Source organism: Aythya ferina (genome assembly GCF_964211825.1).
Source record: "Aythya ferina genome assembly, chromosome: 26".
In the NCBI taxonomy this organism is placed as follows: domain Eukaryota; kingdom Metazoa; phylum Chordata; class Aves; order Anseriformes; family Anatidae; genus Aythya; species Aythya ferina.
Window position 1 is genome coordinate 5,301,681 of NC_140324.1, and position 24,132 is coordinate 5,325,812.

The following is a 24,132-nucleotide window of genomic DNA, read 5'->3' on the forward strand; positions in this document are numbered from 1 at the left end:
CGGCGGCGGCTTCGGGAGGCTTCGGGAGGCACCGAAGCCGCTGCGGTCCCCATGCACCGATCCCCGCCGTGCCCCCGCCGCGCCCCCCGGTGCCCCCCACCATGCCCGAGCCGCCGGCGGCAGCTCAAGAGGGCGAACGGCCCCCCCGGAGGCCCCCCCCGGCAGCCGACGAACGAACGGAGCCGCCGGCCCCCGCTGGCGTTTTGGGTAGGTGGCACCGGGGATGGATGCGTAAAAAAAAGGGGGGGGGGGGGCGCACGGAACCGGGAGGAGTCGGCCCCCCCCCTGGGTTTTGGGGGGTGGAAAGGGGCCGCTCCCTGCGGCTCAATGCGGCGGGGCCGCTCGAGGAGGGGGGGGGGAGGTGGTTTTATCCCCCCCCCACCTCTTTTTGTGCCAGCCCGGGGGGGGTCGCGGTGGTCCCAGAACGGCTCCGTGCTGCCCGCACCCCCCCCCCACCCTCCTCGCCTTCTCCTGGCTGTTTGGGGTTTGGGATGGATGCGCGCCCCCCCCCCCCCCCCCCAAACCCGGACCGCTCCGTGCGCCCCCCCCCACCAGGACAGGGCGCATTCAGGGGGCTGCGCGCCCGAGGATTTATCAATTGATCAATGCCCCCCCCAGGGCAGCTGGGTCACCCCCATGCCATGCGTGTCCCCCCCCCCCCACCATGGAGGTCCTTTTGTCCCCCCTTGCCAGTTCCGTGCCCCCCCCCAGATGGGGTCCGTGCGCCCCAAGGGCAGCGGGTGCAGGACGAGGGCTCTGCCACCGGGTCCCCAACATGGGGAGGGGGCTGCAGGAGAACGCGTGCCCCCCCTTTGCTCCCCCCAAGCAGGTGACAGCACCGAGGACGTGGCCAGGCTGGGACACGGGGCGGCACGGGGGGGGAGCGTGACCCACTTTGTGCCCCCCCCCCCTCGCAGCAGGCAGGTCCGGCCTCCAAATGACGCTCGCCTCTGCCCCGAGCGGCTGCGGGTTCCACGGGGGGGTGGGTGTAGGGAAGGATTTTGGGGTCCCCAGAGTCCTGCGGCTCCGGTGACCTTACCCCAAGGTGAGCGGGTGGCCGCGGGGACAAGCGGGGAGCGAGGGACAGCGGTGGCCCCGCAGGCTCGGTGGCTCTGCCGGCGGTGGCACTGGTGGCACCGGGAGGGGACGTGGGGCAGGAGGCAGGGACAGCCCCGTGGCCAGAGGTGGGGGGGTCAATGCGGTGTCCCCCCCCCCTCCTCCCCATGGTCAGGGGGACAGGACCTGCGCTCAGGACCCCCCTGCGGCTCCTCCACGTCTCTTCCAGTGACCTTGGGCAGGAGGAGCCCCGCTGCGCCCCGAGCGGCCGAGCCCAGCTTTGGGGTCCCCGCGCCCCCCATCCCGCAGCTCCTCGGGATGCGGGGGGGGGGCTCACACTTTTCTGGGGGCCTCGTGGTGCGAAGCGGGGCGCTGTTGTGGCCTTGCACACGTGGGGGCTCACACACACACACGCGTGTGTTGGGGTGTCCGTGCGGTGCCCCCTCCCCGGCCGGCCCCTCTCCCAGCTAGGATTTCAGCTCCCCGTGCGGGGCGTAAATAATTCAGCCGGCTGGTGGCCCTCTGGGAGCCTCAGCACCCCCAGCCGAGCAGGATGGGTGCTCGTCACCACCCGTGCCGGAGCAGAGCGGGGGTCCCACTCAGGCTGGGGGGGGTCCCAGTGTGACGGGCAGGGTGCCTGCACGGAGCAGAGCTTGGGGACCCCGCGGGGACACCCCCGTCCCCACAGCCGAAGCGTCTCCCTCCCGGCACCCTCGCGGCCCTACAGCTGTGCCAGCACCCACAATGCCGGGTTTGTGCTCGGCCAGGCCCTGCCTCGCCGCCGTGAGGGCGTTTTCTGCGTGCGGGGTGGGCGAGGGGTGCCCCCGGGGTGCTCTGGGGGTGTCGGGCGAGCCGTGCCGAGCCGTGCCGAGCCGTGCCGAGCAGCCCGGAGCCGTCCTGCTCTTTCGCCCACGGTGCGGGCACAGGGCGGCTTTTCAGCTCGGCCCCTGCCCACCCGGAGCCGCAGGCAGCGGGGGAGATGAGTTTGTCGGGTCTCAGCCAGCGCTGGGGCCCTGCTTTGCTTTGGGACGGGGAGCCCGGAGCTGGGGCGCATCCGTTGGGATGGAGCAAGTCCGGAGCAGGTCCGGAGCAGGTCCGGCATTTCCTGTTTTTTGGGGCCGGCGTGCCCGGTGCCAGCAGGATTTCCTGTGCCCCGGGACCTTCCCAGCCCTGGGGCTGGCTGTTGTGACATCCCCTGCGCCCTGGCTCAGCAGGGGGAAACTGAGGCACGGAGGCGGCCGGGTGCTGCTGGCGTGCAGGGGGGGGACCTGATGGCACCGTGGGGACCTCGTCCTGCCCTCCCTGCCGGTTTGGGATGCGCCGGGTCCCGGTCCAGTGTGAGAGAGGCGATGGGAGCACCGGGCATGGGGACAGCGAGCCTCCATGGCACGGCCACCCCAGAGCAGGACGGGGGCTGTGTCCCTACAAAAGCCCCAGCCGGGGGGTGACAAGGGGACCCTGGGGACCGTCCCCATCCCCGCTCTTCGCAGCGGCACGGGGCCTCCCCGGGTTTCCATGGAGACCGGCTGCTTTTTCGCTCTCCCCATTTTTCCTGCCATTTTCCATCTCCCGGCGCCGCGGCCCTGCCGGAGCCCGGCCTCACCGAGGGGCCGCGGGCAGAGGTGAGCACGGGGTGGGGGGGGGGGACACCCAGGGGGGCACCGGGGATCCCAGCCCTGCCAGGTTGCGCCACCGCCGCCTCCTCCCCGGCAGCTGTCGGGGCTTTTTCGGGCATTGGGAGCTGCCGGAGGAGAAACCTGAGCCGGGGCCGGCGTCACCTCGCTGCGACCCGCTGGCACGGCCACCGCTGGGGACACACCGGGGTCCCTGTCCCCTTGTTTGTGCCAGCAGCTGAATCATTGTTGATTCGGGGTCCGGATCCGGGTCGAGGTGGGGGGGAGGCCTGGGGGTGCCCGCGGCCGTTCACCCCCTTGTCCCCCCCCCTGGCAGACAAGCTTTTTGGGAAGCGGCTGCTCCAAGCCGGGCGCTACATCATGTCCCACAAAGCCTGGATGAAGACGGTGCCCACGGAGAACTGCGACGTGCTGATGACCTTCCCGGGTAGGGAGATGCGTGGGGTGCCCGCTGCTGCTTCGGCTTTGGGGAGGGGGGGAGGTGAGGAGGGGTCCGATGGCACCCGGAGCTCCTCACAGCCCCGTACCCGCGGTGGGGACATGGGGAGGGACGGGGATGGGGGACACGGGGACAAGCGTGGGCCGGTGTGAGCGGCGCCGTGCGCCCCCAGACACCACGGACGACCACACGCTGCTCTGGCTGCTCAACCACATCCGCCTGGGCATCCCCGAGCTCATCGTGCAGGTCCGGCACCACAAGCACACCCGCGTCTACGCCTTCTTCGTCACCGCCACCTACGAGAGGTAGGCTCCCGGCCACCTCCCCGGCCCTGGGTGCAACCTCCCTGCCCCCCCCCCAGCGCCCTCAGCCACGTCCCCGGCCGTGTCCCCGCTCCCTGCAGCCTCCTGCGTGGGGCCGACGAGATCGGGCTGCGGAAGCCGGTGAAAGCCGAGTTCGGCGGGGGCATGCGGAGCTTCTCCTGCGAGGAGGATTACATCTACGAGAACATCGAGAACGAGCTTTACTTCTTCACCTCTCAGGTGGGGCACTCAGGGGCGAGGGCTGGGGGGCAGGGACACGGGGACTTGGGGCAAGGACACAGGGAATTGGGGCAGGGACACAGGGATTTGGGGCAGGGACACGTGGATGTGGGGCAGGCACACGAGTCATCTCCCCATCCCCATGTGAAAAAGGGGATTGGAGACCCCCTGGCCCAGCTGGGGACCAGGTTAAACACCCCCAAGTTGGGGACAGGAGAGGTCCAGAGGGGACAGGAGAGGGCAGGGGGTGGGGAGGGGATGCACAGGGGGACACGGGTGTCACAGGAGGGGCGCTGGGGGCCGGGCAGGGGGACTCACCCCCGGGCTCACCCCGCTGCGGTGCCGCAGGAACGGCAAAACATCATCAGGTACTGGCTGGAGAACCTGCGCGCCAAGCAGGGCGAGGCGCTGCACAACATCCACTTCCTCGAGGGGCAGCCCATCAGTGAGTACGGCACAGCACGGCACGGCACGGCCAACCCCCCCCCCCCCCAGCCACCTCCCCACATCCCAGCTGTGCCACATCTCACCCCCAGAGGGTCCCCGGGGTGACAAACAAACAGGGTGACAAACGGGGTGACAGCGGGCACGCGGTGCGCACGCCGTGCCGCGGCCAGGGTTGGGCACCGAGCCCCGATCTTCCTCCATCACCCCAAGCCCACCCTTCCCGTTATCCCTACCCCAAACCTCGCCGTGCCAGGCCTGGCTGGGGACACATTTTGGGGACCCGGGGTGAAGGGGGGGGGGACAGCAGCGTCCCCACGCCTCACCCCCTGTCCCCGCGGCGCAGTCCCGGAGCTGGCGGCCCGCGGCGTCATCCAGCAGGTCTTCCCGCTGCACGAGCAGAGGATCCTCAAGCGGCTCATGAAGTCCTGGGTGCAGGCAATCTGCGAGGCTCAGCCGCTCGGTGAGGCGCCGGCAGAGGGTCCTGGGGTGGGTTACGGGGGTCCCGGCCCCGCTCACCGCCCCCACCCCCACCCCCGGTCCCCGTAGATGAGATCTGCGACTACTTCGGGGTGAAGATCGCCATGTACTTCGCCTGGCTCGGCTTCTACACCTCGGCCATGGTGTACCCCGCCGTCTTCGGCTCCATCCTCTACACCTTCACCGAGAGCGACCAGGTGCGAGGAGGCTGGGAAATGGGGCAAATCCCAGCTTTTTTGGGGACGTTTCCCTCCCCGCTCCAGCCTTTCCCTTTGATGCTTTAATGCCCTAATTGCTGCGGAGCTGGGAGGCTCCTAATCCCATCAGCTGCTTAACCGCATCCCGAGCCCTCAAGGCAGTGGGATCGGGGTCTAGGAGGCTCCCCAGGACCACCGGATGGGGTGGGGGCTGAGCTGGGGGGGCGGTGGGGACAGGAGGGGACCGACCCCGGTGCGGTGGGTGCCCTCCGCCCCGCAGACCAGCCAGGACATTTGCTGCGTGGTCTTTGCCATCTTCAACGTCATCTGGGCCACGCTCTTCCTGGAGGAGTGGAAGCGCCGCGGGGCCGAGTTTGCCTACAAGTGGGGGACGCTGGACACCCCCGCCGAGTCCATCGAAGAGCCCCGGCCCCAGTTCAGGGTGAGCACTTTTTGGGGGGTCCCCATGGAGCTGAGCGCCGTCCCTCCAGGTCCTGTGTGCGCGGAGGGGGCTCGAGGCACCGGGGTTGGTGCGGAGAATTGGCACTGCTGTGACGTCTGTGGTTGTTCCTGGGGGTCTGAGCTGGGTCCCCCCGAGGGCAGCACTGGGGTCACACACAGCTGTCCCCCCCAAAAAATTAGGGCATTAAGAGGATCAGCCCCGTGACCAGCGCGGAGGAGTTCTACTACCCACCGTGGAAGCGCCTCCTCTTCCAGTGCCTGGTCAGCCTGCCCGTCTGCCTCGCCTGCCTCTCCTTCGTCTTCCTCGTCATGCTGGGCTGCTTCCAGCTCCAGGTGGGTCCCAGACTGCGTCCCGGCACCTGGGGGGCTTCCACACAACCCCCCCCCCCCCTCCCCTTTTCCCCTCTTTGCTGACCCCATCCCCGTAGGAGTTCGTGCTGAGCATCAAGGAGCTGCCCCGCATCATCCGCTTCCTGCCCAAAATCGTCCTGGCCGTCATCGTCACGACCTGCGACGAGGTTTACAAGAAGATCGCCTACTGGCTGAACGACATGGGTGCGTGGGGGCCGGGGGGCAATTTGGGGGGGGGCACGGCGGCGGGGTTGGACGCGGGGACCCCCCAAAAACTCACCCCCTCGGCTCCGCAGAGAACTACCGCCTGCAGAGTGCCTACGAGAAACACCTCATCATCAAAATCGTCCTGGTAAGGGGGTGGATGGGCAGAGGGGGGGGCACAGATGAGGGTCCCGGCGGCTGCCCCGCGCTCACCCTGCCCTCTCTCCCCCCCAGTTTCAGTTTGTAAATTCATACCTAAGTCTTTTCTACATCGGTTTCTACCTCAAAGACATGGAGCGGCTCAAGGAGGTAAGGAGGCAGCGCACGGGGCCGGCGAGGACCCCCCCCCCCCCCCCCCAAAAAAAAAAACCTCCCCGATGCCCTCGGATGGACAGACGGACGTCCTCGAGCCAGCGGCACCCGCACCCGTCCCCCCCCCTCCTGCTGTCCCCGCATGCTGCGTCACCGCTCACGGGTCTCTCTCTGTCTGTCTGTCTGTCCGTCCTTCTGTCCCTTCCACAGCTCCTGCTCATCTTCTCTCTCTCCCAAAGCCTCATGCGTCAGCTCAAAGAGGCTCTCCTCCCCTTCATCTTCCTCCACCTCCACCTCTCCCTCATCTTCCTTAAGGGCCTCCTGGGCTTTTGCTGGAGACTGGGAGTATCCAAAGTAGGAGCGGGGAGGGCGGGGGGCCGTGCATGCCACCCCCGACCCCCCCCCCACGCACCCCAGCCCCCGGGGGTCCCGTCCCCACCACGGTGGCCCGCACGAGGCCGGCGAGCTCGGTGTTACTGGGGTGAGGGGGGCACCGCTTTAGGTGGCCCCCCCCCCTCTCCAGCGGCGTGGCCACGGGGAGGAGCGGGGACCCCGTGGCGATGGGGGCGCGGGAGGGGGACACCCGGGCGCTGGCACCCCGGGGTGACAGCGGGTTGCCCGGTGTCCCCACGCAGATGCTGGCCACGCTGCTCATCACCCGCCAGTTCCTGCAGAACGTCAAGGAGGTGTCGCAGCCCCACCTCTACCGCCGGCTGCGCCGGGGGGACCTCAGCCTCCGCAGCCTCCGCGAGGTCGCCCACGCCGTCCTCCGCCTGCTCGCCCGTCCCCGAGTCCCCCCAGCCCCCGGGGCAGCCCCCGAGGGGTCGCGGGGCGAGAAGAAGTGTCTGAACGGGGGCTGCGGGGTGCCGGAGGAGGAGGAGGAGGAGGAAGAGCGGCGCGAGTCGGATTCGGAGGACGAGAGCGCCCTGGACTGCGGGCTGAAGCTGAAGAAGGTGAGCTTCATCGAGAAGGCCGAGCGGCGCGGCACGGAGCCCGGCGGCCCCGAGGACGAGAGTTTCCTGGAGGAGGGCAGCCCCACCATGGTGGAGAAGGGCATGGACCCCGCCTCCGTCTTCGAGCTGGGCGAGGATGAGGATGAGGCCGAAGGCCCCCCGGGAAGCCCGGTCAAGGCAGCCGAGCCGGTCGCCGTCCTGCGGGGAGGTCGGAGGAGGAGGGCGGCCGAGAGCAGGGAGGAGGAGGAGGGCGAGGAGGAAGGGCGCAAGCGGAACCGAGCCTCCTGGATCGACCCGCCCGAGGAGGATTACTCCACGCAGCTGACGCAGGCGGAGGTGGAGAGCTGCATGAAGAAGTACGAGGTGAGCTCCGGCAGGGCATGGGGGGCATCCTCCCCAAGCCCCGCTGCAATGCCTTCCTCCTCCTCCTCCTCCTCTTCCTCTTCTTCCTCCCCAGGACACCTTCCAGGACTACCAGGAGATGTTCATCCAGTTTGGCTACGTGGTGCTCTTCTCCTCCGCCTTCCCCCTGGCCGCCATGTGCGCCCTGGTGAACAACGTCATCGAGATCCGCAGCGACGCCTTCAAGCTGTGCACGGGGCTCCAGCGCCCCTTCGGCCAGCGGGTCGAGAGCATCGGGCAGTGGCAGGTGGGATGGGGGCCACCGGGGGGGCCGGGATGGGGGTCTCGGGGTGGATAGGGGCCTCGGGGGGATAGGAGCGGGCTGGCCGCAGGCTTCCAGCTCATCCTCCGGTGCCGTCCCTCGTGCAGAAGGTGATGGAGGCCATGGGCGTCCTGGCCATCGTGGTCAACTGCTACCTGATCGCCCAGTGCGGGCAGCTCCAGCGCCTCTTCCCCTGGCTCAGCCCCGAGGGAGCCATCATCTCCGTGGTGGTGCTGGAGGTACGGCGCTCCCTTCGTTTTGTAGGGTCTCCCGCTGTGCTGCCCTCTCCGGTCCCTGTTTCCCTACCCTCTCTCCCCATGGGGTGCATTTGGGGGAAGGGGATGCTCAGCGTGTCCCCCCCCCGTGCCCCCGCAGCACTTCGCCCTGCTGCTGAAGTACGTGATCCAAGTGGCCATCCCCGACATCCCCGCCTGGGTGGCCGAGGAGATGGCGAAGCTGGAGTACCAGCGCCGCGAGGCCTTCAAGGTAGGCGATGCCGACGGGGTAAAGGGGGTGCGGGGAGGCAACGCGCCCCTCGGGGCCGTGCACGGAGCAGGGACGTCCCCCGAGGCGCCCCCGTGCCCGACGCACTCCCCGTCGGCAGAAGCACGAGCGCCAGGCGCAGCACCACTTCCAGCAGCAGCAGCGGCGCAAGCGGGAGGAGGAGGAGCGGCAGCGGCACGCCGAGTACCAGGCCCGCAAGGAGCGCGAGTCCAGCCGCGACGAGGCCAAGCCCGAGGCCGCCGGGCAGGACCCGGCCCACGAGAAGAGCCAGGGCAAGGGGAAAGGCTCCGGGGGCGCCTCGCACGGCTCCGACAAGCCCAAGCGCCCCAGCTCGCTGCTGGCCACCAACAACGTCATGAAGCTGAAGCAAATCATCCCTCTGCAGGGCAAATTCCTCTCCGGGGGGGCCGGGGCCGGCAGCACGGCCGCCGCCAGGTCCCCCCAGTCCCCCACCGGCAGCGATAACAAACTCCCCGGCTTCCTCAGCTTCAAGTTCCTGAAATCCCCCGAGACTAAGAGGGACGCGGGGACCGAGAAGGTCCAGTCACCCACCAAGCCATTCAACCCCGGCAAGCTCTTCAACTTCGGCAAGTCCGAAGGGGCCAGCGGCAACGGGGCCGCGGCCACCGCCTCCCCCCAGCCCCGACCCGGCCCTTCCACGGATGGGGGCGAGCGGCCGGGCCCCAGCAAGTCCCACCTCAACGGGGTGCCGGAGGATGGGGGCCGCGAGGAGCCGGAGCCGCGGGTGGAGGAGGAGAGCGGGGGCTATAAACTCTAAGGCGACGTTTCGGGAGCGAGCACGGGCGTGCTGGCCCCGCGCCCTGCACCGTCCCCCTCCGTCGCATCCCCTCGCGCCCCTCCAGCCCCCCACAGCTGGGACCCGCAGCCCCCGGGGGGGTCCGGACACCCGAGCGAGGCACCGTCGGTGTGAGCAGCAGCAGGGCCCGGCCGTGTCCATGCGTGGAGCGTCCCCTCCCGTGCCTCCGGCAAATTCGGGACGGGCAGGTGAAATCCCGGTCCTGCTCCACGGCTCCAGCACCCAAAGGGACGAGGGGAAATTCGGCGTCCCCAAACCCACCGGGAGCATCCCGCAGAGCCCCCGTGGGCGAAGGCAACGGGGCTCGGCCCCACGTCTCCGATGGCAGAGGAAGGAGGCGGCGCGAGGAGCCCGATTCACCCGTGCCTACCGCCACCGCCGCGTCCTCCTGCACCGACCGGCGCCGTCCCGCAGCCTCGGCACGGGTCCGGTCCCGCCGGCACGGGGACGTTCCCCCGGCCCCAACACCGGCCGGGAGGGAGGGGGGGTGAGCGGCGAGCGCCGGCCACCCGGATTCCCATGCATGGGCAGCATTTCTTGCACTAAAACAAAACAAAACAAAAAAAAAAAAACAAAAACAAAACAAGGCAAGCGGCTCGCTCCCGTTCTTCGTGCGACGGCTGGAGGCGGCGGAGGCGAGAGCTCGGAGCAGCCCGGCCGTGCCCCAGCGACGTTCCCCTTCCCTCTCCGCTTTCTTCTCTCGTGGAATTAACTCGCAATAAGGCGCTCGCACACGTGGACGTCCCGGCGTGGGGTGGGGGGCACGCGATGAGGGGTGTGTGTGGGGGGGGTGGGAGCAGCTTCGCTTCTGCCGGGGCCGAGATTTTGCCGCCGCCGGGTCCAGGCTTTAGCGCTTTGGGAGGGGGCTTCCCGCGGCTCTGCTTCGCTTTACGGGGTGGTGGGGGCCGGGGTAAGGCCGCTGCTCGCCGTCCCCTCGCCCCCCCAGCTCCGCTCGCTGCCCCCGCCGAGCCCCCACCCGTTTCCAAAGCAAGCAGGGGGAAGGGAGGGCTGCGGCCGCCCCATCACTGTGCCTGGCCCAAGGCCTGGGCTGTAGAACACGTCAGGTTGTTTTTCCCACCCCGTTTCTCCCCAAAATGCATGTTTTTGTTGTTTGTTTTTTTTTTTTGTTCCCCTTTTGTCTTTGAACCAAGCCATTTTATTCAGCAATAAGGCCAGGGGGGCACAAAGGCTCTGCTGCTCCACTCACCTGCGCTGCAGGGGCGATGGTTTGGGGCTGATGGGGGGGCTCCTTGCACCCAGCTTTGGGGTCCCGAGGGGGGCACGGTGGGGCAAGAGCAGCCCCCTCGGCCTCCCACGGGGCTGGGCACCACGCTCAGTGCCTGCCAGGCATAAAGAGCAGAGGATTTCTGGGGCGAGATGAGGGAAAAGGGAGCAGCGGGCTCCACGGTGCTGAGAAACTGGGGCAAACGGGGCCCAAAAAGGACGGGAGGAGCAGCACGGCCGTGCCCCGGAGCTGCTGCTCGAAGGGGAGCGGGAGCAGCAGTGCCTTGAGCGAGGGGAGCTGTAACCCCAACGCCCTCCCGGGCTCAGCTCCCTGCTGCAGAGCCCCAAGTCCTGCTCAGCTGCTGTGCCCACACACCTTGCTGCCATCCCCTCCGTGCCGGGGCCGTGCGGAGCCCCCTCCCGTTCCCCGCTCCCCGTTTTGGTTCTCGGCTTCTCCCCGGGTCTGGCTCACCAGCTCCCAGCTCGGTTCTTGGTTAAAAGGCGCTGGTCCTAAAGGAATTCTGTCTGTCCCGTTTCCCTCCTGGGGTAACGGCCCCGGCACGAGCCGTCCCCATGTCACTTACCGGGGGACAGGGCAGGGTCCTGCTGCTGCTGGACCCCACGGTCCTGGGCATTTTTAAACATTTCTCTCCCCAAAATATTTCTAAGAGCAGCCGCCTGTCTGGTATCTCACTCTTCTGGGCAGTTACTGTACAAAGGAGGGAATTGTTTCCTTTTTTTTTTTTTTTTCCCTTCTTTTCTCCCTTGCTGTGCGCTCTCTTTCTTCGGAAACTAAAAGAAATGAAGGGGGGGGGGTTATTTATTTCTTTTTAATTTATTTTGTCATATTTTTGTAAAACCTGCAGAAATGCAATAAAAAATATATTTCAACAAGCCTGAGGTGTGCGCTCAGTTATTGCCCCAAGTGGCTTTCGTAGCGTGCTCAGGGAGCAAGCCTCAGCACTCCTGGCCCTGGGGAGGGCAGAAGGGGACACTTTGGGGCCACCGTCACCCCACAGTCCCCCCAGGCTTTGAAACAGAGACACGAGGACGAGCCCTGCAAGCACGGGTGGGTTTAGGGCATGCTCAGGCAGCAGCGCCCGCAGCCACGTCGCAGCTCTGTCAGCAGCAGGAAAGGGGAGAGGAAGAATGACGAGTGGTAGCCCTCTAAATTCTGCAAATTTATTGTACACAGTATCAAACATGGAAGAGTTTAAAAATAAATGCAAAATTCCAACGGCCGTGACATTTGACTAGCAGTGTATTTACAGGCACTCCACGACGGCAGCCCTTCTGCCAACACGCAGCTGTCAGAAAAAAAGAAAAAAACAACAAAAAAACAACAAAACCCGCGTTCTCCCGGCCCCACAAGACAGGATTTTTTTTTTGCAAAAAGAGGGAAAACGAACTCGCGGAGACAGGTGGGAAGTTAACACACACTCACAAGCTCGACGCCGCGCTGCGAAAACCAGCCTGGGATGGCGCGTGCTGAACGGAGCGAGGAGCCACAGCAGGCACGGGGGGGACAGAAAGCTGAGAGCTGCTCTGAGCCGCTCGGTCGGGGTGCGGGACGGGCCAGGGCCGGGTGGTTTCACTAAAAATACCCAGCACGGCCCGCTAATGGCACGCTGCGCGCTGATTAATGAGAAACGAATGCATCTGGAAGGCAGCACGAGCGCGGTGCAGGGGCCGTGACTCAGCTCGGCACAGCCAGCCCGACCTCACGCTGTTTCTTGCGGTATCTCGTGGGGCATCTCGCGTCCCTGCACCCCAAAACCGCGGCTAAGGAATGAACTGAACGGCCCGTCCTGCCCGCAGCCACGCCAGCTGCCCCAGCCCTACCCACGCTCGGCCTCCGTGCTGCTTATCAAAGCGGGGAAGAGCTTTTTGATAAGCTCTTTGACCTGTTCAGGTGTCTGCAGGAAAAGCACCGCGTGTGGGTGTAGCAGAGGCAGTTTGGGTTGGAGCTGGCTGGGACAAGTTGTCCCGGTGATGGGTGTGGAGCTGGGAGCAACGAGAGGCGTCGCTGCCGGCTCGCTAGCCGAACGAAGCTCGCTTTGGTCAGGAACAGGAGGAAATTGAAAGCAGAGTTGTAGCTAGGAGAGGATAAATCCCTGTCCTCGTGGGGCACGAGGCAGCTTTAAGGCAGCTTCGCTTTCCTAGAGGGGTGGTGAGCTGAGGACTGGGCTGCCCCTCGCCTCCGAGGGCTGGCAGAAGGGGCAAGAACGCAGCCCACGAGCTGGGGGAAGCCCTGCCTGCATCCTGCAGCATGCGGGGTAGCAAAAACTGGCCCACCTTACATCACCCAAAACTCCTGGCCAGCCAGCTCCTGCGCGAGGAAAATCCCAGTTGGGAACAGGGTCGAGGTTTCGCAGTGCTGCCCTTCCATCCTGCCAGCCCAATGCCCACTTTTGGGTTTGTATGGGTAAAACCTGGCCCTCCACCACAAAACGTTAACCCAGCCAGCTCCTCAGAAGGCATTAAGGCTTCAAATCAGACTTCTTAAATGTGTTCCTAGAAAAAGCTAACTCTAAAATCACACCCAGGGGGAGACTCGGCTTCTCACATCTGGGGACATACTGGCAAAGTTTCGCCTTTAAAAACAGTCCCAGCGTTAGAAAACTTCAAAGCTGGCGTTTCATTCCCTTGCTTCAGTCACAAAACCTTCCTCCCTGCAGCCTTTCCAATACACAGAAGTTATTTTTTTTTTCCAGTAATTGAAAAAGGAAAGGTTCCAGAAGTCCTCCCTGACATTAAACTCTGGAGATGACAAGCATTTCACACAAAAGACAGCTCAGCACACGGCTCAGGACGGGCACGGCGGGCTGGATGCGACCACTAGCCCCAGCTGCCAGCCCACGCAGCCAGCCCACCTGGCCAGCCTGCTGGCTCAGCCTTTCGGGTGATTTCTGGCACCAAAACCTCCCGGATCAGCTGTCAGATGAGACCCCTGGGCCGCACGCTCGCCGTCAGGCCACAGACATTTGTGAGGCAACAGAAGAGAAACCCGAAAGCGCAGTCAGCACAGCATGAAGGTCAGCCTGTGCCTCACCAAGCCCGTGATGCAACACCCCTCCTGGGCACCGCGACCAGCACAGCCTCCGCATCTCGCTCCCAAAAATACCCTGAGCTGCTCTCCCAGGTAGATTCAGCCCTCTCTTCTGTGAAGAAAAGGATTTCCCACTCCTTGTTAGACAGCAAAAAAAATTGTAAGATAAAACCTGACACGGAGAGACGTCAAGTGGAAGCCCTCTGGTCGCGGTCGGCACATCGCTCAATTCCCCTGCTGCCAGGCTGACGTCATTAATGCAGGAAAACTATTTTCCTATTGTAGATATGCGGGGCTTTTTGAAAAACCTTTACAAGAAAAAAAATGAAGCTAGTGGTAAATAAACAAGCCAGGAAACAGTAAGTGGTAACAGAGCCGACAGCCACAGAATTTAAGAACAAAATAAAAAAGGATAAAATCCAAGATTCCTGCTTAGCCTTTGCCATTAAGGCCAGAGACAAAGAGCTCGCCAGAAAATAAAGCTCTGAAGTTCGACCTGTTCTATCTAGTGCAGAGTGAGAACGCTGAGGTTAATGTTCATCACGTTCAGAAGTTGTCTCAGAGGAAGCAGTCCGAGCACCCACGACTAACTGCTGCGTAAGGCACACGCTGGAGGGAAGGAAACCCATCTGCCACCTGATCCTACTCGGGAGCACACCGCACGACCTTCCCCACACGGGGCCTTCAGCAAAACCCCAAACAACTGCCTGCACGTGGAGCTCACCAGCCACCAGCTTGGCTTACCCCGTTCTCACCAGGATTATGATGGCAGAAAGGAGTGCCCAGGTTGCATGCATCCTTGGGATTCATCCCCAGGCTCAGAAGCCAGCTCTGAACACGGCCACTTGGGACAGAAATCCCAGGCTTTAAGACTGCTGCTGCCTCTTTTCTTAGCCTAGGACAGACACAAAGTATTATTTTTTTTCTTTAAATCAGATCTAACTTATCTAAATGACTCTAAAAGCCTGTTCCCTTACTGTGAAAGGCATCCTGTCCACCTTAAATACTCCTCTGGTAAAGACTTTGAACACTTTGCAGCCCAGGTGCAGCTCAGCAGCCTCAGGCAGGAGCTGAGCAGCTCCTTCCTGCCCTCCCAGCCTGGATTTCCATCCCGCTGCTGGTCACCAGTCTTCACAGCTCAAAGTGGTTTCAGGGCTCGTCAAAAACTTCTGCACGTGCTTGCCAGCTCCGTAAGCTTCGTAGCAGTCCTTCACTTGCCAGTTTGGTACAAAAGCCAACCTTCCAGCCACGGGTTCTGCTGCGTTTTGCATTTCCCTGGGTTTATACTGTCACCTCCAGGCTCCTGCTCGAAGCGCGGGCGATACCGAACGCGCAGCGGGTTCAGGGCCTCGTCCGTTAGGGCCTTGAAAAACTTCCAAGGACAGAAAGAGGAAGCAGCCTGAAAGCCACCCGTGCAGATGTTCCCTAACCGAGCATCCTCAGACAAAACAAACTAATCCGGCAAACGTCAGGAATCAGCCATAAATGCAAACAAACACTTTGCTGCTCTGATGCAGTTCCCTGTGAATTCACAGCTGGGCAGAACATGTTAAAATCTGCCCTTCTTTCCAACATTCCCCCCCCTCCTCCAACTCTTACGTGTGAGGAGTAGGTTGGTGTTTTTTTTATTTTTAACTATTTCTCCCCTAAAAAATAAAATAAAATTATATGATACCAAGAATTAACCTAGACAAAACGTTAGTTTCCCTGCACATCAGTCACTAGTGTATTTTTACGTTAGAAAAAGGCAGTGCCTAACTTTTTAATATTCTAAACTTAACCAACATACATCTCAACTGCTGTTTAGTGCAGGAGCGCCCTGCCTGGCAGCACAGATGCCCCCAAACAGGACAGTCTGCTCCTGGACGGACTCATCGTCCCCTGGTAGAAAGAAACGTGCTCCTGCTGCTTTGACTACTGAGCAAAGATTCCCTATTCAGCTACAAAAAAATCCTGATCTCTGACAAGTATCTCAAGTTCTCATTAAAAAACCCAAACCTTTAGTGTACATTGGTAACAGAAACAATACAAATTCCACTAGGCAGACACGTACAAAAGAACCCCTGAGGGTCACTAAATTTCAGTCACTTTGTAACAAGAGAGGCTGAAGTGCCAAGAGCCAGGCATTGTACAAACAGTGTGGTCAGCAAGAAATCCAGGGTTTGGGTTTTTTTTTTTTTTTCTTATTTTTGTCGTTTTCAATGCACTAAGGCACCAGGAAGTCACAGTTAGGCAAGTAAGATCTTCCATGCAACACTCAAACCTGATACACTTACCATGGATTAAACAGATAGGATCAAAGTGCAATAGCTTGAGGACAGCACTCTGGAGCCAGGAGCAGCAGGAAAAGTGGGCTGGAGAAGGAAGGAGAGGAGGGAGCTCTCGCTGCAGATCAGGTGGGATGTAGAAAGACCCACTGGGGGTATTAGAAATCCACACTGCTTGTGCTCAACCATGAATGCAAAAAAACAAACAAACAAACAAAAGACAGGTTTGATACTTAAGGTCACATCTCTTTGAAGATTAGTTTCTCCATCACTTCAGAACTACTTTTAAAAAATAAAAAATAAAAAGGCAACCTTCTCTTACCTCCTAAAAATCTCTGAAACATCTCAAAGGCTCCCAGAACCAACAAGAGAATTTTTAACGACACGGAGGGAACAAAGACGGGGGTTTACGACAGGAAGGAACTGCCAACTCTCTTTAATAGTACATCACTCTGTCTAGCAGAGAAGTCAGCAAAGCCCAAACCTTGCCATGTCAATCAAGTATACAGCATTTTACAACTTCAACGCACTGTACAAACATTAGTCTGCAAGGCTGCAGCTCTCAAGCTTTGCTAAAACACACAAATTGGTCACACTTTACCACCAGCTGCATGTCCGTTTCCTCTTTTGGTATCTCACAGCTCTTCACAGGATTCTTCAGCTTCAGCTTCAGGTGATCCCTGCGAGACCAGATGCTAACACAGCATCTTCAGTTAACATCCTGCACTTTGCACAGAAGTACTTGTTGGTAGCGGCACGCTGGGAGAAGTCCTCTTGCAATTGCCAGTAAATCCGACGGAATTCTAAGTAGTTTTTATCTTCACCAACACGGTTGGCATTTCCAACAACATTCCAGTAATTTGGAGGTTACTGCCATGGCAAAAAGGTAACGTTTTCTGAGGCAGGTACAAAGTTCTAAGCTACTCGGTGTTAACTTTGAGTTAAATTCACTCGCTGCATCAGGAACTCGGTGCCTAACACACATTTGAGAACGCCGAGTGAGCTGTGCCCTGCTCTTCCCAAGGTTCTGCCTCATAACACGAAGTCATAAGCAACGGTCTATCTCCCTTCGGGTCCCCTTCGCCCCCACACCTGATCTCGTGGCATCCGCTGGTAGGAAGGGGCTGCTGTGGAGAAGGGGATAGCAGAAACCCTGGCCTCAAGGCTCGTGGCCACTGCAGTCGCACAGAACTAGGCTCATCCCGGATCTCTAGAACAACGTTCGCGTGAGATTTCTTGAACTGGTGTTTCAGATTGGTGAACGAGGAAAAAACACAGTTATAACTTCATCAATTTAAACTAACACAGTGTGAAGTCAGCTTCTTACATTAAAGCAGACAAGACATCATTACTAAACTACACCTTCCCTGTCCCCTTCAGCGACGATGGTCATTTCCTTTTAAGTCTCTGAACCTCCGACTCCACCTGGATGACTTACGGGTCTCCACTTCTGCTCCTCCTGAAGAGTCAGTGAAGGGTTACAGGCAACAGGCACTGAGCTGTCCCAGTCCAAAAGAGATGGGTTGGTCTTTAACGGAGACCACGGAAGCTCACGTTTGGATCAACTCAAAGTCCCAGACTCCACTCCAGACATGCCGATATCGCAGGAAATTCAACGTACCATTAGTCAGAGCCGGCAGTCGACACAGAGAACTAGATCTAGTTGCCAAGGTGCTCCCAGACTCATCCGGCCAAGCGCTGCCTGCAGGGCGCCTACCCAACTCCACTCCATCAGCTGCTGCTTAAATACACTGTTGATCAAATACTCAGAATAGGATAAAAGCATCCTTTTATTCCAACGGAGAAGTTGCACATATCAGTCTGTTCAAGACCAAGAGACTGTTAGAATTAAAAGAGCAACACAAGCAACACACCTTTCACTTGAATTCTCCATGACCACTGACGCATGAGATAATGTACGCTGCCAAACGACCGTGGCCCTCACAGAACAGACCAAAAGAATACAACTGATATATCAAGTTGACAACACGTTTTGCTAAGATCAACATAATCCTAAATGACACCCATGATTTTTCTTTTTTTTTTCTTTTTTCTTTTTTTTTTTTTTTTTTTAAGTGCAGTGCCAATTTCAGAGTATTTGAGAAAAAAAAATAGTGAGGCCCCACACTTATGGCTGGACTGGGCACAAAGAAGAATGAACCACTCGTAACGTGTCAATGGGTACATGGATCAAAAAGCCTGCACCACGCCAGGGGTCTGTAACAACCCGTCTCCTGCTCAGGCTTCCGTAGCTAGACCCGGTTGGTTAGGTAACAGATTTAACAAAACCTGTAAAAGTGACAGTGTATGCTTTTGAGAAAGGAGGAACTAAGGTTATACTACGTGTTTTACTGGATTGTTCCACCATTGCTCCGTAAGTTTTACGGCATAAATAAAAAAAAAAAAACGGAGAAAAAATAAATACATTGGCTCCTATGAAGTCAGAAGTGGTTTGGGCTGCATAGTGGATGGGTGAGAGATGGGGGCAAGGGGCGAAATTTACACACTTTGAGACAAAACAGGAAGCGCCTGCAAAGTAGTAGAGGAGAAAGCCAAGAGTTTAAGTGTCCTCGTTCATATCCTGGCTGTCTGTCCGAGCGATTTTCCGTGGTGGCGCCGAATTCTCACCTTCTATTTCCACTTGCTCTTGATCTCTCTTCTTTGCTGCATTCTGTTTGGACAAAGAAAGTCACAGTGAAACTCTCCAAAGCCTTCTGAGGCTGGCGGGAGCTAATGCCAGTAGAAAAAAAATGTTGTTTGTAAAAATTTCAGGATGGAATACAGCAATGCGATGACCTAACAGACATACTGAAACAAACCACGAGGATTTTGCCCAAAGCCAAGGGGTGCTTCTTCATATTTGAGGGTGGGGCAACGACACCAATCATTGCTCTCAGCATCTTTTATTTATAGACCTCAAATATTTCATACACATGAGTAAGATTCTTTTTTCCTGCTTCTCTGAGTCAGTCCCTAAACTTATCAAAATCACCAAAAGACTTCCGTCATACACAAATATTTTCTTTTCAGCTTCAAGGCTCCTTATAATTTTGCCTCTCTCTGTGTTCTGCATCCTCTCATGATTAAGATCCCTGCTTTATTATCTCCACTCCCAAGTCCTTGCCTCGTGTCTGAGCCCTTCCAACCCAGGCAGCATCAGTCTCAGACGCCAGCTAGAGCCTCCTAATTTGTGCATTCCTGATACGGGAACTCGGATTTCGTAACCAAGGTACTTACACAGCCTCATTAATGCATTCATGTTCTGCATAAGCTCATCCATCTTTTGCTAACAGTCTTGGGAGGTAGGAGCTCTCCTCTAGCTGTAAAGCAGACAGCTGAGGCACAGGGAGACCAATTTGCAAAGGTCACAAAGGAAAATTGTGCTAAGTGGGAAACAGAACTGAAGCCTCCCAAGTTCTAGACTAAACACTGAGTTACTGTCCTCTGAAACAGAACAAAAAGCTTTAAAAAAAAATAAAATGTTGTGAGGAGACAGAGCTGTGCAGAGACACAGCCTCCTTTTGCTGAAGTGCATTTCACAAGGACTGAATCACTCTTAATTAATCATCAATATCTTGATTGTGATCGATACCCAGCTCTATCAGCCAGAGTCAGCAAATCGAGACGCTTATATTAAGGAAACACAACCATACCTTTTTGTCCCACTGCTGATGTAAGTAACGCAAAAGTATATTTGTCTTTTCTGTTACTATAACTGCCAAAGAAAGAGAGAAACAAGCTGAGGTCGTTTTAAAGACAACCTTTAAAACTGTGCAGCAATCATGACATTATTTCACGTACTAAGCATGGTCCTTTAGATTAAAGGGCAGGATGCAGGAACAGCAATCACTTCGTTAGGACAGAGGAAAAGCACAAAAAAAACAGTAACTAGACATAAACTGCTTGTAACTGCGGTGACAGTTCAAGAGTATCAGCTGATCTGAAGTTCAAAATCAGTGAATTTACGTGTATGCCAGATTTTTAAAATCCAAAAACAGGAAAAAACCCCACGTCAGTGGAGCAGACTTACTTTGTTCAGACGGGTATTCTCTCGTGGGAAGGTATACCGATGGTCTTCTGTTCTGTAGAGGAATTGCACAGTTACAGAACAGCGACGGCTACCAGGTGATTTTTAACTCCAGCACAGCTAAACCAACCCAAAGGCCACCAGAAACCCAGGCTACAAATGCATTCGGATATTCTGCCCCGTTATATGACACTGTGCTGCTGCTTTTTTCCTCTATTTTTTAAGAAATTCGAAGCAGGTCCATTTTTCTGATGTTTTTCAGGGCCTAAGACCATTGCTAAAGAATGTGAGCATACAGAGAGCACCACTGATGTGGCTTGGCTGCCGTGAGGACGCATGCCTCACCAAAACAAGCAGGAGGTTTTCCTCGCCAATCTCAGCTCATGAACTGCAAGCACACATGGCTGGGTTTGTTTGTTTTCTTAAAAGCAAACAAACACTCGTTTCGAGTTTATTTCCCTCTCATATCCTTTGAGCCCTGCAAGAAAACCTCCCAGAGCACCGGGATTTCTGGCTGACACGCAATACTTACTGATGCTTTACATACGGAGTCCGCATGGAATCTGCTGAAGTTGCTTTTGTTGTAGACCGGTAATCCTTTCAAAAAATCGGCCTGAAAAGACAAAGAACACAAACAAAGAAGTAGGTGAAGAAAGGAAGAGTGATACTGCAGTTGTTGTTTGCTTTGGGCTGATTCTCCAAGGAGCAGCTCGGGTCGTTAGGATAAATAACTGCAGGGCTGGGAAGGATGTTGCCAGGTCCCAGCTAGTGAGAGCGGTTGGAAACCGAAACAAAACAAAAAAAAAAAGAAAAAAACAACACAAAAGTGGTTTTGTAAACCAAGCGAATCCCCAGCTTTTGCGTTTGGCTCGCTGTTCTCCCAAAGTTCTGGAATGCAGCTGGAAGGCTGCTCGAGAAAGCTCTCCTAGCATCCAGGTGACGCGGGTGAGCTCAGGAAGGAAGCTCTGCACCACGCAGACCCCAGCGGGATCCACAGACCAGCACAAACCACACCACCACCCGAGGGAACTGCCGCAGCCACCCCGATGACTCAAATCCTCGAACACGTCCCCGTTTCAAACCAGTTGCTCTTTCGCTTTCGCAGTCACCATTCTTTGTCGATTCCCGAAAGCGACGAAAGCCTCCGAGGCCCCAAAAGCCCAATCCTTATCAGCGAGGCCCGACTTTTTTTTTTTTTGGTGAAGGATCACGCCCCTGCCTGCGTCAGCGCTGCCAGTCCTTCAAAAAATAACCCCCCCCCAGTTCAGAAAAGAGCCGAACACGCGGGGCAGCGAAGCTATTTGCTAAACAGAGGCGGGAACCCCGCGGAGCCCTCGCTGTTTAATTAAGCCGCACCAGCGTGAAACAGGAATTTCCTTCTCCAAAGTGAAAAAAAGGGGGGCGGGAGGGGAGCGTTACGGGGTCACGAGAACAGCCAGCTTGAAAGCCTGCCGGAGCCTCTTCGCTCACAGCACAGAGGGACAAAGGGAGATGCTCGGGGAGGCTTTGAAAGCAGCCAGGAGATGGGGAAGAAACGCACGAGGTGCCTGGGCGATAGGCAGGAGGGGCCCTGAGCCACCCGAAGCCATCAGATCAGCTACCTGCGCCGCAGTGATCCTCCCTTAAAGCCTCAAAGCCTATTATAGTGCACACCAAAGGCTGCTAATCCTGCACACGCAGCAGCCTGCTTAGGAGCAATTTAAACAGGAGGGGGAAGCAGCAGAGGAGCCGTTTGATTTCGGCCTTCGAAGCGATAAACGAACGGCCGCGGCTGCTCCACAACCGCCGGGCTCAAAGGCGTTGTTTCCACCCAAAATAGGGGCCGTTATTTTCATTAAGGCCGCATCTTTACTTCAAAACAAAGAGCTGCAATTAGCCAAACCAGAAAATATTATTCACGCTCTTGTTTTTGAGCCGACGTTCTCGTTTCCACATTCAGCCCTTCCTGGGTGCCAGGTTTTAGCTGAAAGGAGAGACTTGGAAAAAGAGGTTTGAAGCAGCCAACGGCAAATTTCTCCCTGTCTCGTCCCCCTCAGGGGCGAGGGTCCCAGGCTGAAAAGGGTGGGGAATCCTCTAAGGACTTCCACAGGCACCTTCCTCCTCACAGCCCAGGTTCAAGACTCCCTGATTGTTTGGAAGGGCTGAGGATCTTTAGAAACATCCCCGATTTCGAAGCAAACCTTTAAAAGCACGGCGCTACAGGAGCCCTTTCCAGGCAGGGCCAGGCACGCCCCTGGTTCCTTTAACTGCTTGCTTTCAGTTTCTGTTCTTGTAAGTGCAAATAACTGTTCCTGCCGAGCAGCACACAGCTTCGGGTCTCTCCCACCTCAGTTCCCTCACCCCAGGCTATTCCCCACTGCCCCATGGAGGGGTTCGGGCTGGCAGAGCCCACGTTTGCCCTGAGAGGGGGCGCAGCTCTCCCCAGGCAGGCTGAAGTCGTTTTTTAACAGATTTCTACAGCAGTCATGCCCAGTAAGTTGTTAAAATACCATTAAAATCATCAGTCCAAATGCAATTTAAATAAGGAACGTGTTTGAAACGTGGGTGCCCCACTCCTCTAGAATATAAGCGACTGAAGGGGGATGTGCAGCAGCTCAGAGGAGGCTACAGAGACCTCAGCTCCTGCAGGACAGCCTCGAGCACGCCGGGCTCAGCCTCCACCTCACCCCTGGGTGGAACCACACCTGCTAGGGCAGGAAAACGGCAGGAAAATTGGAATTTGAGCACGGGGAGAGCCATTTCTCTAGTTTAACCGCTGGGAAGTACAACGGAAAAGCCGCGTTGTTAGCACCCAGGTGATCCTGCTGCTAATCCTGCCCCGTTTCAACAGGCACCTGCCCTGATGCAACCTCCTGAAAAGGTCCCCTGGGGGAAGCGCCCCGAGGCACGTTCCTGGATATCCGGCACGAAATTGGGAGCGCAACGCCCCTTATCTGCTCCAAAGGGCACCAGATAAGGCAGGTCACCGCCGCACCCCCCCCCACCGTGGTGCCACACGAGGAAATGTTCCTCCTGCAGCCCCTTCTGGCGCTCTTTAAGCGAGCAGAGCGTGCCCAAACGCCCAAGCAAGCGACCTCAGGAGGCAACAGCGGCTCCTTCTACGCTTTGGGAGGTGAGGGAGAGATAAGAGGCCGTTCCTGGGGCAACAGGGCGCTGGGCTTCCTAGGAAGTCCTCGTCTAAAAGTAGAAAGGTGAAAATAAAGACAAAAAAAAAAGCAACGTATGCATGCCCAGGTTTGGAAAGGAACCGCAGCAACCACACTGAGGAGCGGGAGGCCCAAAGCACGGGTGCTGGGAGCAGGGCTGTGTCCCCAAACCACGCACACGCGGACGTGGGGTGGGGGAGAAGCACCAACAGGGGGCATGGCCACCAAAGCTCCCAGCTTTGGGACATGGAGACCCCAGGGGACACCCCCCAGGGGACACTGCTGACCCCTCTTTGTCACAGGGCTCGCTGAGGGGCAGAAAAAACCCTCTCTTGCCACAAAAACAACCCCCCCACTGCAGGGGAAGGGGATGGGATCTCTCCTGGCCGTGACCACCACCACCAAACCCCCAGGCAGCTGCTTGCTACGTGGGGACACCCCGATAAACCCCAACAGCCCCCCCACACCCAGACCCTCTGAGCACACAGCACTGGGGGGGGGGGAACACCCCACACCCTGGGGTACCCCCAAATTTCCCCCATTTCCCCCTCCGCCCTCCAGCACCCCCCACCTCAGCAGCCTACCCCAGGGGCAAGGCAGAGGGGGACCAAATTCCAACCCCCAAAGGGGGACCACAGCCCCCTGCACCCCCTGTTCCCCTCAGGAAAACGGGGCACCCCCAGAAAAAAGGGACACCCCCCCAAAAGAGCAGCTCCCCACCTCGAAAAATGCCTCCCAGGACAGCAGCCCCCCCCGAAAAACGGGGTATCCCTACAAGAACAGCCCCCCAAGGAAAAAAGGGCACCCCCAGAAGCACAAAACCCCCCCAAAAAATTAAAAGGTGAAGCCCCCCCCCTCGAAAAGCCGGGTGCCCCCCCCCCCAGGACAACACCCATACCGAGAAAAAAAAAAGACACCCCAAAAATAAACGGGGCAGCACCCCAAAACACCAACAACCCCCTCCGAAAAACGGGGACCCCCCCCAAAAAAAAAAAAGACCCCCTCCCACAACTGAGCCCCCCCTCCCATGAACCCCGCCGCCATTTTGGGGGCCCACACCCGCCCCAGGAGGGCGGGGGGGAGGGGGGGCGCACCCCCCCCTCAAGCTCCCTCAGCCCGCAGCGAGGGGGGCCCGGCCTCGCCCCCCCCCAAAGCCTCAGGGAGGGCTCCGGGGGCTGAAGGCCGGAGGAGGCCGCGCTCCCCTCAGCGTAGGGGGCCCGGGGGCGCCGCCATTTCGGGCGGGGGCCCGGCCCAGCGCCTACCATCTTCGCCGCCGCCAGCCGGGAGGAGCCGCCCCGCCTCCGCCGCCTCAGCCGCTTCCCCGCCCCCTCCGCCTCCTCCGCGCGTTCCCATTGGTCCG

General features: G+C 58.9%; 2 protein-coding genes across 8 annotated transcripts; one reads left to right on the forward strand and one right to left on the reverse strand.

Moving 5' to 3' along the window:
* On the forward strand, window positions 1–9,645 carry ANO8 (anoctamin 8). 4 transcript variants are annotated; one of them, XM_084498958.1, is made up of 18 exons: window positions 1–207; window positions 3,007–3,117; window positions 3,302–3,434; window positions 3,533–3,671; window positions 4,020–4,116; window positions 4,462–4,578; window positions 4,665–4,792; window positions 5,073–5,234; window positions 5,435–5,587; window positions 5,683–5,809; window positions 5,902–5,957; window positions 6,044–6,118; window positions 6,332–6,475; window positions 6,757–7,437; window positions 7,532–7,723; window positions 7,846–7,977; window positions 8,114–8,224; window positions 8,343–9,645. In XM_084498958.1, exons 1-18 carry the CDS (start codon window positions 102–104, stop codon window positions 9,018–9,020), a joined length of 3,342 nt encoding a protein of 1,113 aa, XP_084355084.1. In that variant the 5' UTR covers window positions 1–101; the 3' UTR covers window positions 9,021–9,645. The 4 variants fall into 4 exon arrangements, with proteins under 4 accessions (XP_084355084.1, XP_084355085.1, XP_084355082.1 ...); XM_084498956.1 differs by lacking the exon at window positions 1–207 and adding an exon at window positions 2,357–2,678; XM_084498959.1 differs by lacking the exon at window positions 6,332–6,475.
* Window positions 9,646–16,019: 6,374 nt separating this feature from the next.
* On the reverse strand, window positions 16,020–24,097 carry DDA1 (DET1 and DDB1 associated 1). Of its 4 annotated transcripts, XM_084499000.1 has the most exons (6): window positions 20,709–23,212; window positions 20,159–20,239; window positions 19,630–19,681; window positions 19,253–19,314; window positions 18,228–18,270; window positions 16,020–17,420 (listed from the first exon to the last, which is right to left on the reverse strand). In XM_084499000.1, exons 1-6 carry the CDS (start codon window positions 20,736–20,738, stop codon window positions 17,416–17,418), a joined length of 273 nt encoding a protein of 90 aa, XP_084355126.1. In that variant the 5' UTR covers window positions 20,739–23,212; the 3' UTR covers window positions 16,020–17,415. The 4 variants fall into 4 exon arrangements, with proteins under 4 accessions (XP_084355126.1, XP_084355124.1, XP_084355123.1 ...); XM_084498998.1 differs by lacking the exon at window positions 20,709–23,212 and adding an exon at window positions 24,035–24,097 and having other exon boundaries at window positions 16,020–18,270; XM_084498997.1 differs by having other exon boundaries at window positions 16,020–18,270; window positions 20,709–23,186.
* Between the last annotated feature and the right edge of the window lie 35 nt (window positions 24,098–24,132).

Bases quoted from the DNA above. Each gene is read 5' to 3' on its own strand.
- ANO8 (XM_084498956.1), top strand. From the start codon at position 2,372: ATGCGCCGGGTCCCGGTCCAGTGTGAGAGAGGCGATGGGAGCACCGGG. The intron at 4,579-4,664 runs GTGAGGCGCCGG...CGGTCCCCGTAG, and splicing joins CTGCGAGGCTCAGCCGCTCG to ATGAGATCTGCGACTACTTC. The intron at 8,225-8,342 runs GTAGGCGATGCC...CCCCGTCGGCAG, and splicing joins AGCGCCGCGAGGCCTTCAAG to AAGCACGAGCGCCAGGCGCA.
- DDA1 (XM_084498997.1), bottom strand. From the start codon at position 20,738: ATGGTGACTGCGAAAGCGAAAGAGCAACTG. The intron at 20,240-20,708 runs GTTTGAAACGGG...TTGTCTTTTCAG, and splicing joins CGAAAGCGAAAGAGCAACTG to GCCGATTTTTTGAAAGGATT. The intron at 19,315-19,629 runs GTAAGTCTGCTC...TTTCTTTGGCAG, and splicing joins AGAATACCCGTCTGAACAAA to TTATAGTAACAGAAAAGACA.